The 17,302-nt window shown below is 37.2% G+C and overlaps 1 protein-coding gene across 1 annotated transcript in view; it reads right to left on the bottom strand.

Annotated features, from left to right (window-relative positions):
• Nucleotides 1–2,381: 2,381 nt before the first annotated feature.
• LOC134753792 (uncharacterized) overlaps nt 2,382–17,302 on the bottom strand; it is a 102,678-nt gene continuing 87,757 nt past the window's right edge. The window contains exons 41-42 of the mRNA XM_063689733.1: nt 7,662–7,775; nt 2,382–6,858 (exon numbers count right to left, since the gene is read on the bottom strand). Coding sequence (XP_063545803.1) covers nt 6,695–6,858; nt 7,662–7,775 — 278 coding nt within the window. The 3' untranslated portion in view covers nt 2,382–6,694. The remainder of the gene's footprint in view (nt 6,859–7,661; nt 7,776–17,302) is intronic.

Genomic DNA, 17,302 nt, shown 5'->3' with positions numbered 1-17,302 from the left:
CTTGTGAGTGTTAGTAAATACAAATGTGCCAATTGAGGAGTTTTAAAAATTTTGGAAATTTTTAAAATTATCGGATATTTCAGGAAAGTTTCATGACTGATTTAAACTTTCACGATTTTTACTCATTATTATTCACAACGACGAGACTTAATCGCGTAAAATAAGTTCTAAATTTACCTCCGACGTTTCGAGGACGGCGTTGTCCCCGTGGTCTCGGAGAAGACTGGCTAAAGTTGACATCAACATCTTCTAGGCGCGCAAGACAACGCCGTCCTCGAAACGTCGGTGGTAAATTTAAAACTTATTTTAAGCGATTAAGTCCCTGCATTGTAAATAATAATAAATTTCAAACGAGATTAAGTTAACTTTCATTTTGGAAACGAAAAATTACTATCCCCATACAAAATTATGCGAATTTTCCGAAATTTGAAATCAATGTGTAAATTTCGAAATTCTGGAAACTTTTCGACGGCAAAACGGTATTCGTATAAATAATTTTAAATATATTACACGCATTTTTACTGGAATGTGTGAAAATGGCATTTGTATGTTAAGGATACTTGACGCTTAGCTAATGAGGGCTAACGCGTATGAATTCGCTGCTAGGGGCGCTAGTGTAGATGGTGGTCTTTTCCATAGTTCGAAATGTCAAATGTCACTTGTCACTTCAATGACTGACAGCTGTTCTATTGTCTTTTGGACCACCATCAACAGAGGCGCCAACTGGTGAGCAAAAAAACGATAGCCCTCATTATATCCTTACACGTAACGGTCAAAGGTGAACGCTAAACGCCGCTCGTAAGTTACACATGACAACTTTACGCGTAATTTAAGTCCAAAAGGTTACCTCACAATCCTGTAAAAACCAGTGTTATAAGGCAAATAATACGCGCTATGCATTCTACCATATAACTAATCGGCTAGCTTACAAATGTTTATTAAGCTCATGTAATTTGTATACTGTTTGTACTGTTCCACAATATCAAATGTGACAAAGCTACACTGTCTAGTTCAATTTAAATACGCTAACACTATTCTAAAACTACAATTTAACTCACGTAAATGTTAGTGATGGCAAAAAATACATTTTGACCGCCAAAGAGGTCAACTGACTCGCGCGGCTACAACCCAATATCAACCTTTGTGAACAGAGAATATTACGCGAAACGCTGCGTAGGGGGCGCCACTACCACAATCTGAGTCTATCGCGAAACAAGAAAATCGAAATTTAGTTATGTAACATCTCTGTCACTTGCGATAAAGAGGCAGATAGCGAAGATACGGATTCGCGTTTCCCTGTAGGTCCTCTGTAAACAAACCGCCTTGATGCATCAATATTTTATTATCTCTAAACTTGTTAATGGTACAGTATGTATGTTACTCTATGGTTTACTAAAAAAGCTATTGCTGCACTCTGGCAATGAGGATATAATAAGATAGAGCGGTACTGTCATAGTAAATTTTGTAACCACTGTAAATTCACTGCCATCTATCGACATACTTTAAAACTAAAAATGAAGATTTATAAAAATACGTTAAAATGTATTTAAATATGGATAAATGATTTTTTTATTTGCATTAATTATTTTTATATGATTTTGACCCATGTTCTTTCACTGGTATGCGTTTAAATTATAAATAACAAGCGAAAAAGTCAACGCCCTCTATACGAGAGTTTGCCAAAACTAGTGGCGCCATCTGATCGAGAATCAAATTTTCGTGATTTTCGAGGCAGGTTTTTTCCTTAGACTGTATCCATCTATTACGGAGTTATATCTATCTTTGACTCTGGTGACAGAATATTGCAGTAATATCCTCTATTCCAACAAGCACGGAAAAAAGGAAGAGCGCGCCGCGTCCTGTCAGGAAGCGGCCTGAGCCTGGATTAGTATGGAAACCAATGTCGCCAACACGCGTAGTGTGCGTGTTGGCGACATACAAACACAAATACAAACAACGCTATCTAGATTCTAAACCGATGATTGGCCATTTTTTTTTAAATAGATTATGAGCCCTCGCCGATTACAATAATTTGAACTTTACAGTAAAGGAAATTATGTCGAAATTGCATCTACGATTTTTATTTTTGATGATATAAGCGTCCCATCTAGCGTCGCATAGTTTTACAGAAGTTCTGCTACTCCGCAACAGAGGGCCTAAGTTATTCGAGAACGTTCTTTAATATTACGCTAAATGAGATCAACCTTACATTTAAATAAAGTTGATTTTTGTAATAATTAAACAATCAAAAAACCCTAGCGAAATACCAAAAAGTAGAAAAAATTACGAGTAAAGGGGCCCACTGACTATCAGTGCGCCGGACGATATAGGCCTGTCAGTTAGAACAAAAATTTGACAGTTCCGAACAACTAACAGGCCGATATCGTCCGGCGGACTGATAGTCAGTGGGCCCCTTAAAACACGAGGTCAGAGAAAGTGAAGTCAGGATAGCTATAGGAAGATAAAACAGTCCTTAATATTTTTAATTCATTTTGCTTTTGAAGACATATTTCGAAAGTTTCGGGTGTTTCAGATAAGAAGTAAAAAATACGACGACATGTCACGAAGACCGATAGCCGTGAGTTAAACTATAGAATTATAACATTATCTTGCAGCTACATATTTCGAAATACTTTAACATTAACATAAAAAAAAAACAAATCAAATTGGATGGAATTTTTATGTACTCGATAGCTACATTTTTACATCAATTTGGTAAAATTAAAAACTAAGGCGATATGAAGAGGTGAGACACGTTATATGGCAGCGGTTACAAATAAGCCTTGTACAGTCGCCATCAGATATATCTGAGCGGTCAAGGCTCTCACAAATATCTGAACACGCCTCTTTGTCAAGGCGTTAGAGTGCGTGTTCAGATATTTGTGAGCACCTTGGGAACTCCGATATATCTGATGGCGATTGTACTACGAAATGCTTCATTTAATAATTTTAAAGCTTCAAAGACAGGAATTAAGTTCAAAACATTGCGAGCTACTAACACCATCTCGTGGAGGCACATTGAACTACAATTTTTATAGGAATTGGCTATTTCCTATTTTACATTCATCTTGATTTGCACATTCGTTATGTTTGTATAAAAAACTAGTCCACACATAACACAAGTTACACAAGGTTTTGGAATTTTAAAGCTACGGGAAAGATAAAATATATTTAATTTTTATATCAAATTCGTGGCCTACTAGCGCCATCTAGTAGCCTCCATGTGAAACTAACATAGCCTTTGATCTATTTGAGAAAGTTCGCGTTACAATAGTATGTATTTGGTATGTATAATAAACGCTTATAACGCCATCAGATATATCGGTCACCTTACGCTTTTATAATTGCGTCTCTGAAGGTATTTTTGCAGAGATGCAGTAGTCTGTATAATTAAAAAAAACACGCTCGAATGAATAACCTCCTTTTTCTGAAGTCTGTTGAAAAGAGCTGAAATGCTCAACATAATCTTTGTCCCACTGTACTTACAGAGTTAAGAATTACACAGCTTGCCTTTAATCCTAGTATTAAACCTACTACTAACACGATTTAATATTGTTATGGTCTTAGGTGTCTACATGAAGGGTACACGGAAAGAACATGTCTAGTCACTTTTTTCGGAAAATGACATTTTCATCTCAAAATGCAGAGCTCTTAATGAACTATTGGTAATATCTTTTGCTACCAGTGTATAATATATGTAACACAACTTTTTTTTGTTAAAAAAAAACTGGTCACGGAATAACCATACATTTTGACATGGTTCCAAATTTTAAAACCGTTACTCAAAATGTTACTTAATTGACTAGACATGTTCTTTCCGTGTACCCTTCACATAGTGTCCGTCCGTCCCTGAAATATATACAGAGTATTTACTCGTATAATATAAACAGCCTGTATACTACGGGGTCGAAGACACTTCGCACCGGTTAAACCGATAATCCAGTGTCAAGTTGTACTGGTAACCATGGCAACTTCAGGTTTAACCGGTTAACCCCGGTTTAGTGAGATGGTGCAAGTGCCGCTAAATCGAAGAAAATAACATATTTTCACTTCGACATGCGGTTTTCATAATACAATCAGCAAATCATCAATTGACATTAATTAAATTTAATTATAATAGCGAATATAATTATTAAATATATTATATATAATTATTAAATATAGTATTATCATTTCAATATCGTTAAATAAAAGTTACTTTAGGTCCCTATTTTTTTTTTCGATTAATTTCTAGAAGATTGTTTGGATACCAATTTTAATCTTAATCATTAGAACAAACGATGCATTTTACATATACATGATATACATACAGACGTGAGGAATCTACAGAACTGCAAAGGGGTTAACTTAAATTATATCATCAAGATATAATAAATATAGAACAGTAAATAACTACAGAACATAATATAATGCTGCCCGCCACTTATTGATTAAAATATAGTAAGATATTTTAGTTATAAGGACTTTAAAGGTTACATAGTTATTTTTGTATGGAGTTAATGTCGCTAGCATACCACATTTTCCCCTCCCGCATTCATGCATTGATATAAGCAATGAGAGTAAGGGATGCAGACCATGCCATGCTACAGTATTATACCTTAACTCTAGGGTATTACGTACTAATATGCAAGAAACATGACGTGTTTATTCTACTTTTGGTACACTCCCTAAATACGCCAATAGAAATCTCTGGAGGCATAAAAAAGTAAGTTATTTATAATCAGTAAAGTATCTGTTAAAGTACCTAAAGAAAAAAATACTCAATGTAGGATATGGCATAGCATTTGTAGATCTTATATGTGCAGATTTTACACAGAACAATACGATTCCACTTTGTATAAAAAAATTAGGATCCAAAGAAAATTAAATATAAAATAAAACCAATCCTTTAAAATATCCCAGGGGCCACTTTAGAATACCTAACCATTTCTTTGGCCTACACCCAATTTCTCAATTAGTTATTTAACACTACCACGATACCAGGCGTGGCTCACTCCGCGATTTCGTTGCGTCGCTACAAGTACATGCGGCCCACACCAATTTTGGTGTCTAGCCATAGTAGTTGCCGCGCATCGCTACGGAACGGACGCCTGCTCGCACTTGCGCCACCTAGCGGTCAGATCTGTCGTAATAGACGCGAAACTTTATTATTATTATTTATTCTGTGACGATACGCACAATCAGTATTATTATTATTGATACTCGTATGTCAATACTATTCTGGATTTAGAAACTTTCAGATTATTATCGATGGTAATTATCGAGATTGCAGGGAACAAAGTTACAGTCTGATTACAGACACTGTAGTTTTAGAGAATATTACATAATTCAAAATTAACTTAAGTGACATAAGTTAAAAAAATGCGTACTGTCAGCACTCGCATAATAAGATATTGAAATATTATTAACGCATTACTACTATAGTTTGGACAATTGTAATCAGACAAATAAGATAATGCATAAAATGAAAGTATAATGTAATAATAAATTATTGCTAACGTAATAATATTGATGTGACGAACTTTCGCATACGTGAGCCTTAACCTACATTACAATATAATAAGTGAATTATTAATCAATAATATCGATTAACATATATTAACAACGTATTATTGTAATACAAGGACTAGGGTTATGTGCACATTTATATATCCAATACATCTCCTACACACTTATAGGTATTTATAAGATAAATGATGAGGCGGCACCATCAGTATTAATAACATCATTATTTACTGACGGTGTTTAACCCGCTAAACGTTATACAGATTGTTAGTAAAATACATAACATTGAAAATAAGTACTAAGCCTCGGTGTACACACAACACACATGTATAAATTTCAATAAAAATGAATCTAATATCGAAGAGATTTAGTATCATTTTTCAAGTGAATGTATTTTGAATGACAACCCGTTTTATCACTCCTGTGGTGAGATGCTCCGGAATCAAGATAGCGTTATCATGGAGAACTCATTATCACAAAAAAAAACATGAAGACCACACCCCCCATTTTGCTCGTAAGTTGATTTGCGATAACGAAATAAACTTAACGAAAAGTGTTTTTATTTTTTATTTCTTTAACGCGCTTGAAATTTGCGACTTGTACAACAAGTAATGAGAAAGTCTTGGTCACATTCTGATTTTCCTTCATTGACCTCGACGTAAAAAGGGTTTATTTACCCCGATTCTCACCAGAAGGAGTTATAATGTACTAGTTTTGAAACGATCAACTCGCTTCTTACACCGCTGGACTTGCAAGTAACCGTTAACCTCATGGTTCTGGCTCCCAAGTGATATGAAAGTAACATCAGCCGGGCTGACAAACAAACAACCAGGGCGTATCACAAACTCCTAACCCACGGACTGTCCGTCATGGGTCCACCTGTTCGATTTAGGCTCGCGGGGGTATCCACAACCATGGAGTGCCGTTTGGGGTTTTCTAGCATCCTTCTGGTGACCGCGGCAACCGAATGCTTAATGCTTATGTGCCTGGATATGTAACAAATAACCAGAAGGTGTTATAATGTTTTCTAAAGAGTCGCCAACACGAGACATACTTTAACTTGCAAGTAACCGCTTAACATACCAAGGTTTTGCCACCGAAATAATATAAAAGTAATATCAGCCTAATGCAGATACCACCGAAATTATATAACTTAAGAGCAAAAATACCAGGGCGTGTCACAATCTCCTCAACCCACGGAGTGTCCGTCGTGGCTCCGCCTGTTGTCTTTAGGCTCGCGGGGGGTGTCCACGACCATGGAGTGCCGTTTGGGGTCTTCGGGCCTCCTTCGGGTGACCACGGCGTCCGTCGGCTCGGATACGCGACGGTCGAGGTTGGCGTGCCCGTGGCCTGCTGGGAAAAGTTACATTATCACTGCAATATCCTATCAAAAAAAAAACATTTTTTAAAGTAATCCTTTAGATATCATTAGGTTGGGTTACATTTAATTTTGTGATTTTATAAACTAAAAGTGAAAGTTCAATAAGTGTGGCTGGCCTTCACATTGGAGCCTGTTTACACATTGACTACTGTTTATTGCGGGTTCATACATTTGCCACTAAACGCAAGTACCAAATATATGAACCCGCAATAAACACTAATCAATGTGTGACCCCATTAGACCCCAATGTGGAGCCACACGTATCCCACAGCCCCACTACGGGAAGTATTATCTTTACACAAAAAAGTGACCTAGCCTTCTGTGCCAAACTCTCGGTATACCAGAATCAGGGCCGGATCTAGGGTAGAGCGAGTGGAGCGGCCGCTCTAGGCGCCAGGATAGCAAGGGGGGCGCCAAAATGGCAAACGAGAAAAAAAAAGTTTTAAAAGACGCAAGTGTGACGCGGGCCCAAAATACGGTTCGTTTTGCTTTTGGGTAAAAAGCTTCAACGAAGGGCGCCAAAACCCGATTTCGCTCTACCCTGATCAAGGACTCGGGCCGGCACTGACCAGAATCTCTAAAGCTATTCGCATATGCAGTGCAAGTACATAGTGTTCGCCCTTAGCGTATGGTCAAAGGGGCCTAGCCGTTCAAAAATTGAATATACTCGAGAAATTGGGACAAGGTCCGCTGTGACCGCGATGTACAGGTTACGGCGTTAGCCGCGAAGCTGAAGACGCCAGTTCGAGCCTGGTCTCGGTTTAGCTGTACTCACCTTGTCCTTGCGAGCCCGTGAAGGAGCCCTGGCGCCGCAGGGGCTGCGTTGGTGCGTCCGTGGGCAGGTAAGTCTGGAAAGATGGCCGGTTCTGCGCCGCCTCCATAATGGAACCTGTGGATGTAATGTTAAATTAATAGGTATTCGTCACTACGAAAAATGTTTTTGACACCATATTGGAAGCGGCCATTAACGGCCTCCTAGCCTAGTCGGTAGTGACCATGCCAACGAAGCATGAGGACCCGGGTTCAAATAAGGGCATTTATTTATTGTTTTTCACGAATATTTCTTCCTGAGTTATGGATGCCATCTATGTATATTAGTATGTATCGTCGCCTACTCATAGTACAAGTGTTTCTTAGTTTGAGGCTAGGTCGATCTGCGTAAGATTGACCCCAAATATTTATTTTATTTATTTAAGCGCCAGACAACAGAGTTGCACAAGCAACAGAGTTGAATTCATCAAAAACAATACTTCTTAATTTAATTGTTTTAATTAGCACAGGCCAATCGGGTTGGTGTCGCGTAATTAATATTAACGTAACCCTAAAAATTACGAGTTGACACGTACTATCCGGCTGATACTACCCGCAACAAATAGATTAAATTAAAAACACATGTTTACGTAGTAAGAATATACAAAGACATGTGCGACCATTCCTATCTGACCTTAAGTATATGGATCACTCTTAGGGCGCCGGCTCCCATCTAGCAAAGTGACGTCAGCGACGTCATAATGACGTATAAATAATAGCTAGCAGGCGCGGTTTCACGCACACGGGTGAGCGGACAAAAATAGTATGAGCAACGCTAATATGGGGCATTATCTATGAAAAGGGACCTTATTGTCGATGGCGCCTACGCCGCACAGCGTCGCAAGGCGTTGTATTTATATCGGAGCATCGTTTATAATGGCGTAAGCGCCATCGACAATATGGTCCCTTTTTATAGAAAATGCCCCATATTGCGTGCGACGGATTTTAACTACAATGGCATCGTGCGTTCGTCCGCGAAGTGCACCCGCCCTCGCCAGCCCTTTCATACACGATCCTAATAGCGTTCAAACTACATTATAATAAGAATACAACTAGATTCTTATTAGAATCCTAATATACAACGTGATGGCCCTATATACCATATTCGTGTGATCTTATTTTCATTTTGATTACTGATACTACTATTATCATAAAAAATAGTCTTTATAAAAACACTTATAAATAGGTCTTAGATTGTGTCAAAAATAAGTCGGGCAGCACACTGTGGTCTTTAGCAAAAACAGAGCTTATTTGTGACGTTTTCAACCAAAAGGTACCACATTGTCGCTTGTTGATAGGTTGATTTCTAATTGAAGCTATATAGAAATAGCGCCTTACTGACAAGCGACAATAAGTACCCTTTTGGTTGAAAATGGCACATTTAACTGTATAAGATATTAAGTCTATGAAAAATTCGTGCCTCCGCGTTTGACAGTAGGGTCGGTTGCACCAACTGTTTGTGATCGTTAAAGAGGCGCGCCGGGGGACGTTGATCAGTCTGTCAAGTGCGGATGGTGCAACTGGCACTAATTAGAAGGCGCTATATGGCACCACAGTGATGGTAACCGAATTGCCAAACGTAAATATCAACTTATGGTGGTCCTACACTGGCTGTTATATAACAATCGTGTGACAGAGAAAATATGATAGTATTGATTGTGTTTTATTATGTTGTCCCTGTCACGTAATGTTATATAACGTCATATAACAAGTGCGGGAGCACAATGACAGCCAAAGGACCATGGGCAACTTTGTATGGAGCCTGGTCCAAAAATCAACAGAAATGAGAGGTCATTAGATAGGTATTTATATGTACTTCATTTTGTTCTATGGGCACGAAGCGGAATTTCATTGCAGATCTGAGATACTGGTGTTTTAGTCAAAATGTCGTCACCCTTATTACCTAGGCCATAGAGTCCAAGTAAGTTAATAAATTGCTGCAGGGTAGATGTTCGCGCACCGCCGGGCGAGCGCGGCGAATGGTTTGCAGCGCTCGCCCGGCGGTGGACTCTATTGCCTATACCAATACCTCAGTTCTGCAATGGAATTCCGCTTGGTGCCCTTAGAACCAAGTGAAGTTCATAGAAATACCTATCTGATGACCTAATTCTCAAATCTGTTGGTTGTTGGACCATTTTGACGCATAGTCCTTTGCCGCATAAAAAACGGGGCTCCAGAGCAGCGTTTAGTTCAGTTGTCAATGTCAAAGCTCGATTTTGCTGGCAATATGCACCATTGTTCGGGGAAGCGGATGTAAATTCCTACACACGACCCTAGAAGATTGAGTTTTCATTTAACCCTCATCGAGGTAGGCTCCATAGCCAATGAGTATATCTAGCGCCTCGGCCACTAAACGCGCGCGCGAGCGTTTTCAACTAAAAAGGTACCACATTGTCGGTTGTCGATAAGGTTGATTTCAAATTGAAGCTTTAAGGACATAGCGCCTTAATGACAACCGACAATAAGTACCCTTTTAGTTGAAAATGGCACATATGTAGGGTGACTGCTATAGTTGGAATTAAACTATCGTGAGACATATTTAAAAATATTTAGATCACTACGGTCAGCGCAATATTTAGATCAGCGCGCGCGCAACGAGCGACGAGGCGGGCGGCGGGGGCAGTGCACGGGGTACAGCCGCCGCGGGCACTCGAGCCTAAGGAAGGACTCCCGACGAGTCCGAAACATGTCGGAAAAAGCGACTAAAACTACTAGTGAGTGTAACCGTAGTGATTTAAATATTTTGACTGCTATAGTTATTGGCCACTATAATGGGCCTTTATTAACAAATAAGAAAGAAACAAGCGAAACGAATAACTACAGCAGTCACCCTAAGTGTTATAGCGTACGCTGCCACCTTCAAACTTTCAAGTAAGGTTTAAATTAGCTTTGCGCCCGTGACTTTGGCGTGTGGGTGACGTTTTTGTTTATGATATAAAGCGATCAAAGGGTTGAACAAATTGTGTCGTTTTCAACTAAAAGGTACCACATTGTCGGTTGTCGAAAAGGAGGAAACCGGTTTTTATTTGTATGAAATTTCGGTTTATTTAAACATTATTGCACAAATGAAAAACTTATCTTACAAAAGGCTGACTTAATTCCAAAAGCATTCTCTACCAGTCAACCTTAAGGCAAAGCAAAGAGACCGGTTAATAACCGGTTTTACCATACAATTGAAAACCGGTTTACATTCCCTAGTTGCGTGGTCCTCGGGTGACATTCGATTGCCATTTTTGAACTGACAGCTCGGATGAGGGTTAAGGACTGACAGGAATTTGGCAGTAGCAGCAGTGGCGCCCTCTGCATTAAGCGTCTACTTTCTGCGATACAAGGTTTTATGTCTAATGTAGAGGCTAGCATTATATAACCTTTCCATAATTATGTAAATATTACGAATTGACTGCTCTTGAGTTTAATTGTCATTGCGGTTCTGTAATGCGTATTTCTATTCAATGTTTCTGTATTGTGTGGTTCTAAATTCAAATGAGCTCTACCTTTAAATAATATTTAAATAAATATAATAAATGTAACAGAACGAACAGACTACTAAGGGTCAGTTGCACCAACCACAATTAACAGACTGATCAACGTCAAGCAGCAGAAAACTATGAAACTTCCCATACAATATAATTTTGCGAACGTTAAAACGGTGACAGACGGTTTAGTGCAACCTAACCTAACTGAATTATTCAAGCAGTGTAATCGGATATTAAAAAAAATGTTTTATTCAGGTGAAATAAAAATAAAAAGCACACGAAACGCGTTTATTATTAATCGGAACTCAAAAGAAAAGAAACAAAATCTACAACTATTTCTAACAACACAAAAATCATTAATAATATTCATAATACAATTGTATACAAAAAAATGAAAGTTTTCCCTAATAAAGTAATTTAAACCTAATACAACCAAGTATTTTTTACAAACAACACGAAATAATATTACAAATATTACATGGTGCAAATTGTGAAGTATGGAGTTTGTAACAAGTATTACCTATTACTTAAAATAAAAAAAATAAAAAAAAACAAAAAAAACAGGTGGGGTAAGTTAAATATACTTTATTTGGCCCGGGGTAAGAAGAACAGTTGTAGAACCTATGCAAGAGTTCCTCTACCCCACAATGGTTCTTACCCCATCTGCGTCACTCAATTTGACTTTGTTCTATACAAATCATTTCCATCTCACTCTCTAGAACCATAACCTACCCGTAATCCTATTACCTTGAATTAAACCTCACACACATATAATTATTATGATCTACATTAAACTTATTCGCTTGATTGGCTTCCATTGTAAAATTATTCCTAAGGTTATGTATGAGAATTGCATAATTATCGCACACATTAATTGGTTTTATTACATTTATTTCAAACATATAATGAATATAAAATAGGAACTACTTACAACTTTACTCTATCATTTAATAACCTTAACACTTTCGCTACCAAGAACACGCTAGGTGATTTTATACTGGAAATGGGGCGCTTGGCGCTGAAAGTGTTAATAAAAAACCCTTAAAACCTCAGGTGAAAAACAAATATAGTGGAATCCGTTTCTTATAACTCCGCTTATACTGACCAACCGCTTACTACGACGTAATTATTGTGCGAAGTTTGGTTTTCATATAAAATGATTTCGCTTATAGTAACAAATCGCTTAATAAGACCTATAATTGCAATTTTCATAAAACGGTGTCCGGTTATACATACATTCGCTGGTTTTCGTGGCCGCGCCTGCAAGAACGTTTGGTGCGCGCGTGACGTTTAAGTTGTTTTAGTTTTGATTCTCGGTGACAATTGGTAATCGGCACAAGGTTAATGAAACTCATCTCTCACAAAGGAATATGATATTAATTTGAAAAAAATTACAGAAATAAGAAGTTAATTAACTATGCTTTATTATGACATCCGCATAGTATGACGTGTTTGTCACTTCCCTTCGATGTCATAATAAGCGGATTCTACTGTAATTCTAATAATTTACTTAGCTAGGCACTGCTCGCTACGTTCCGTACATTATATAATACCTACATATTAACTATTAAATTAAAAAATCAAAAATACCTTACGCATTATGCCAAAAAAATTCATTTAATAACAAAAATAACTTTCATCACTTTAGAAAAGAGCTGATATTCGATACTCTCCAAACTGCGGGATCGATATTTATCAAACATAGCTAAGAACCCAAGCAAGGAAACTCGGTCTCACGTGAAAAAAAATTTCATCGAAATCAGTCCATCCGTTTGAGAGCCACGATGCCACAGACAGACATTGGCGTCAAACATAAAACACCCCTCTTTTTTCGTCGGGGGTAATAACTGGTGTCATACTCGTACAAGCCTAGTTTCATATTTTAAAAACAGGAACATAAAACCCTATGCTAACAGTATAATAAACATTATTATTATACTTAAATCCTAATTTCCACTTAGAATAGTCACAAAAATAAAGGTTAGCTGGTTTCTAGATAATATAACATATCTTCTGGTCGAATAGGAACATGCATTTAGGAACCGTTCAATCAGCCTTAATGAGTGGATATTTTGTTTTGGTAAAATTGAGATTTCTAACCAAACAAAAATGAAAATATGCAAAAAGTCACAGCCAAAACTATACATTGTAATTTAAAAAAAGCCAATACAGATTGAAATAAAGTGCAGCAGCAGCATTAAAACTAAATTTATAGAAGTCGAAAGAGCACAAAGATGTCTCATTAAAGTCATGCTTTCGGAGCCGTACAGGCATCCGACTACTGAATTGTACAAAGAATGCGGTCTTCTTTCACAAACCTATGAAAATACTGAGGCGTTACTTACCTATACTACATAGTTAACCACAACTAAATAATAATTATAACTTAACCTATTTAATTAACATACTTATTGCATTCAAGTTTTTACTTACACACGTACCTTCACACACACGCACGCACGCACTCACACACACACACACACACACACACACACACACACACACACACACACACACACACACACACACACACACACACACACACACACACACACATCCACGCACAAACACATCCACACACACACACACACACACACACACACACACACATCCACACACACACACACACACACGCACGCACCATTCAGGCTCTAAATACATAATTAGGAATTCTTAGTGAAGTAATTTATATATAGATAAAAATGTAATTATTGTAACATCCTGCTACTACTTTTTAGTATAAAATAAGTATTTAGTTTTAGATTTAAGTGTTAAATACTAGATTTAAAAACACAAACATTTTGGTTTATACCCTAGCGATTACGGAAGACCTGGGTTTTCTGTCACAAGTATATCTAATACTTAAAAGAAGATCCCATCCCATGCTGTAAACTACTTGTAAATTACCAATAAACATTTTTCATTTTTTAATCTTTTTTTATCCCTTTAAGTTTAAAATTTGTTATTTTTTACTTTAATTCATTTTAACCATTCATACAAACAAAGAAAATGTAATAACACTAATAACCTAAGTTATTAAAAAATAATAGAAACCGCATATATTATATTGATTCCGCCGCCGCTTATCGAAGAATATTAAACTTCCGCTAGAATATTAAGTTATGGAATAATAGAAGAGGACTACGGACTAACGGGGTAAGTCACCTGAGAGTACAAATTTATTAAGACGTGTTTCAAAGTTTAAATCGCCGCAGTATCGGCAACACCCGTTATTATCCAATTCGTTCCTCAAAATACTAAATGTCATTATGACAATCTTCTTCATCTTTACCTAACCTATCTTATCTTATGATTTCGGGTGCCCTTCCGGATACACTTCAACCCATCGGGATCTTTTGAGCTACCCCTTTCAGAATGATCTAGTATGCACTCATTCGACATCTCCATTTGCCGGATGCCGGATGATGGAGCTCATGGGTAGTGCTTTGTATTCCTTTGGTTCCAGGTAATATGCTCCAAAGTCCTTCATTCTTTGATTTTTTTTGTCTGGCGACGGGGTGATTTTTACACATCTTCCTCTCCATCTTCGCTACACTCGACAATCGGTGTTGTCAGTGTCCCATCTTGGTCAATACAACCTTTACCTAACACCCTTATCATATAACCAAAGATAGATATAACTCCGTAATAGATGGATACAGTCTAAGGAAAAAACGTGCCTCGAAAATCTAGAAAATTTGATTCTCGTTCAGAGGGCGCTACTAGTTTTGGCCTACAGTCGTATAGATGGCGTTGACGGGTTCGTTTGTTATTTAACAATTTTAACGCATATCAATGAAAGATCATGGGTCAAAATCATAAAAATAATTAATGCAAATAAAAAAATTCATTTATCTATATTTAAATACATTCTATCGTATTTTAATAAATCTTCATTTTTAGTTTTAAAGTGTGTCGACAGATGGCAGTGAATTTACTGGGGTTACAAAATTTACTATGACAGTACCGCTCTAGTATAAGTTACTCTATGATATAACCTAAAGTTAACATCTTAATTGCTAATACTTACCAACTGCTTATTTTCGAGTCATGTTACAGCATTAGATTATAAATATAGTAAGTAATTAAATTATATATCCAGTTCCACGCTATTTATTATTTATTTACCCCACACTCCGTCACAACCACCAACACCACCGTTATAAGAATACGTTAACCTTTTGGACGCCAATGACAGATATATCGGCAGCGTAGGTCCAACGCTAAAGACTGATTAATCCGTCACAGACCACAGAGCAACATAGACCTACGTGCATTCGGATAAAGTTCAATTTTAGTTTTGACACTTCGGTGGCGTGGCGTCCGAGTGACAGCTTTTGTGTATGACACGGCGTTGAAGGTTAAAATAATAAATCTTAGTAAATTACTCGGTTATCACACTGGTTAACAGGCGTTCCCCTCTGTGTAAACTATGACCAACACATTGTATGGACGGACGTTTATCTGACATGACTATTTTTATGTTACGTATACATTTGACGAGCCCTCCCCCGCAAAAATCGGCAGACTGTTTTGTACAGAAAATTACAGAGAATCCATGGCGTCGTATGTATGGATGGTATAGAAAGGATGCCAATCTCTTATGGCAGAATTGTTGCAAAAGTGACCGCTTTCAGCTTTAAATAATAGTTCTGGCAGAATTGTTGCAAAAGTGACCGCTTTCAGCTTTAAATAATAGTTCCTAATCTCTCCGGTGGCGCTAGTTAGGCTCTGGGACATGAGTATAACATGAACCATATAAGGCAACAAATAACCCGACCAAGTTACGTAGGTTGTTTTTGGTAGTATTTCGGTGTATAGTGGCGCCGCCTAATTACTGTTTTTTAATGGACACTTTTCATATATAGAGATTTGGCTCCTTTATATAGTCTCCATGGTCGTATGGTTATGTCCTCCAAGCACTGATGAGAATCCGATAGTAAGATAGAGCGGTACTGTCATAGTACATTTTGTAACCACTGTAAATTCACTGCCATCTAACGACATACTTTAAAACTAAAAATGAAGACGTATAAAAATACGTTAAAATGTATTTAAATATGGATAAATGATTTTTTTATTTGCATTGATTATTTTTATATGATTTTGACCCGTTCTTTAACGGATATGCGTTAAAATTATAAATAACAAATGAAACCGTCAACGCCCTCTATACGAGAGTAGGCCAAAACTAGTGGCGCCCCCTGGTCGAGAATCAAAATTTCGTGATTTTCGAGGCACGTTTGTTCCTTAGACTGTATCCATCTATTACGGAGTTATATCTATCTTTGGTATAAGATTAAATTCTAAGGAAAGAACGTGCCTCGGAAATTAAGAAAGTTTGATTCTGGCACAGATGGCGCTACCACCAATACCAACCTTTGGCCTATTCTCGGCTAAAAGGCGATGACGGCTTCGTTTGTTTGAATTTGAACACATATCAGTGGAAAAACATGGGTCAAAATCATTTAAAAATAATAAATACAAATACAAAATCATTTATCCATATATATGATTTTTTTTATTTTTATATTAATCGTGTGTCGATAGATGGCAGTAAATTTACTGTGACTACAAAATTTACTATGATAGTATCCCTCTGTTATTCTCTACGATACAACGCAGCGTGCTTGGTCTTTATTATAAGTGTTATTGAATATATTTCCATTTTAGCTTTGTGCATATGAAACTGTGACAATACTGATATTTACCTATAACTTAAAAACGAAAAATTTAATTTGCCTGACACCTGACAGGCGCAAAATTCTCAATGTAGCGCTTAGTAGTTAGTTATACCGGGTGTTTCCTGTAACAGGAGCATTAAATTAAGCTGTAGGCTGTACACCTCAAACTGACCAACATTTGTTCAGCAACTATTAAAATTAACTTGTGTTTTGATTTTCATTACACTTTAAAGTTTATTCTAAGACGCAATTTATTGCAAAATTTGTTATGTTTAAAGGGTGACAAGCAACGTCAAACACACAGAAGATGGCAACGTACATTGAAAATAATGTTTAATTAGTATGAAAAAGGTATAATATAAAAATTTCATAATTTTAAAAAGTTGCTGAACAAATGTTGGTCAGTTTGAGGCGTACAACCTCCAGTTTAATTTATTGCTCCTGTT

This window comes from Cydia strobilella, chromosome Z (assembly GCF_947568885.1).
Source record: "Cydia strobilella chromosome Z, ilCydStro3.1, whole genome shotgun sequence".
Classification (NCBI taxonomy): Eukaryota; Metazoa; Arthropoda; class Insecta; order Lepidoptera; family Tortricidae; genus Cydia; species Cydia strobilella.
This window is presented reverse-complemented; position numbering and strand designations above follow the sequence as displayed.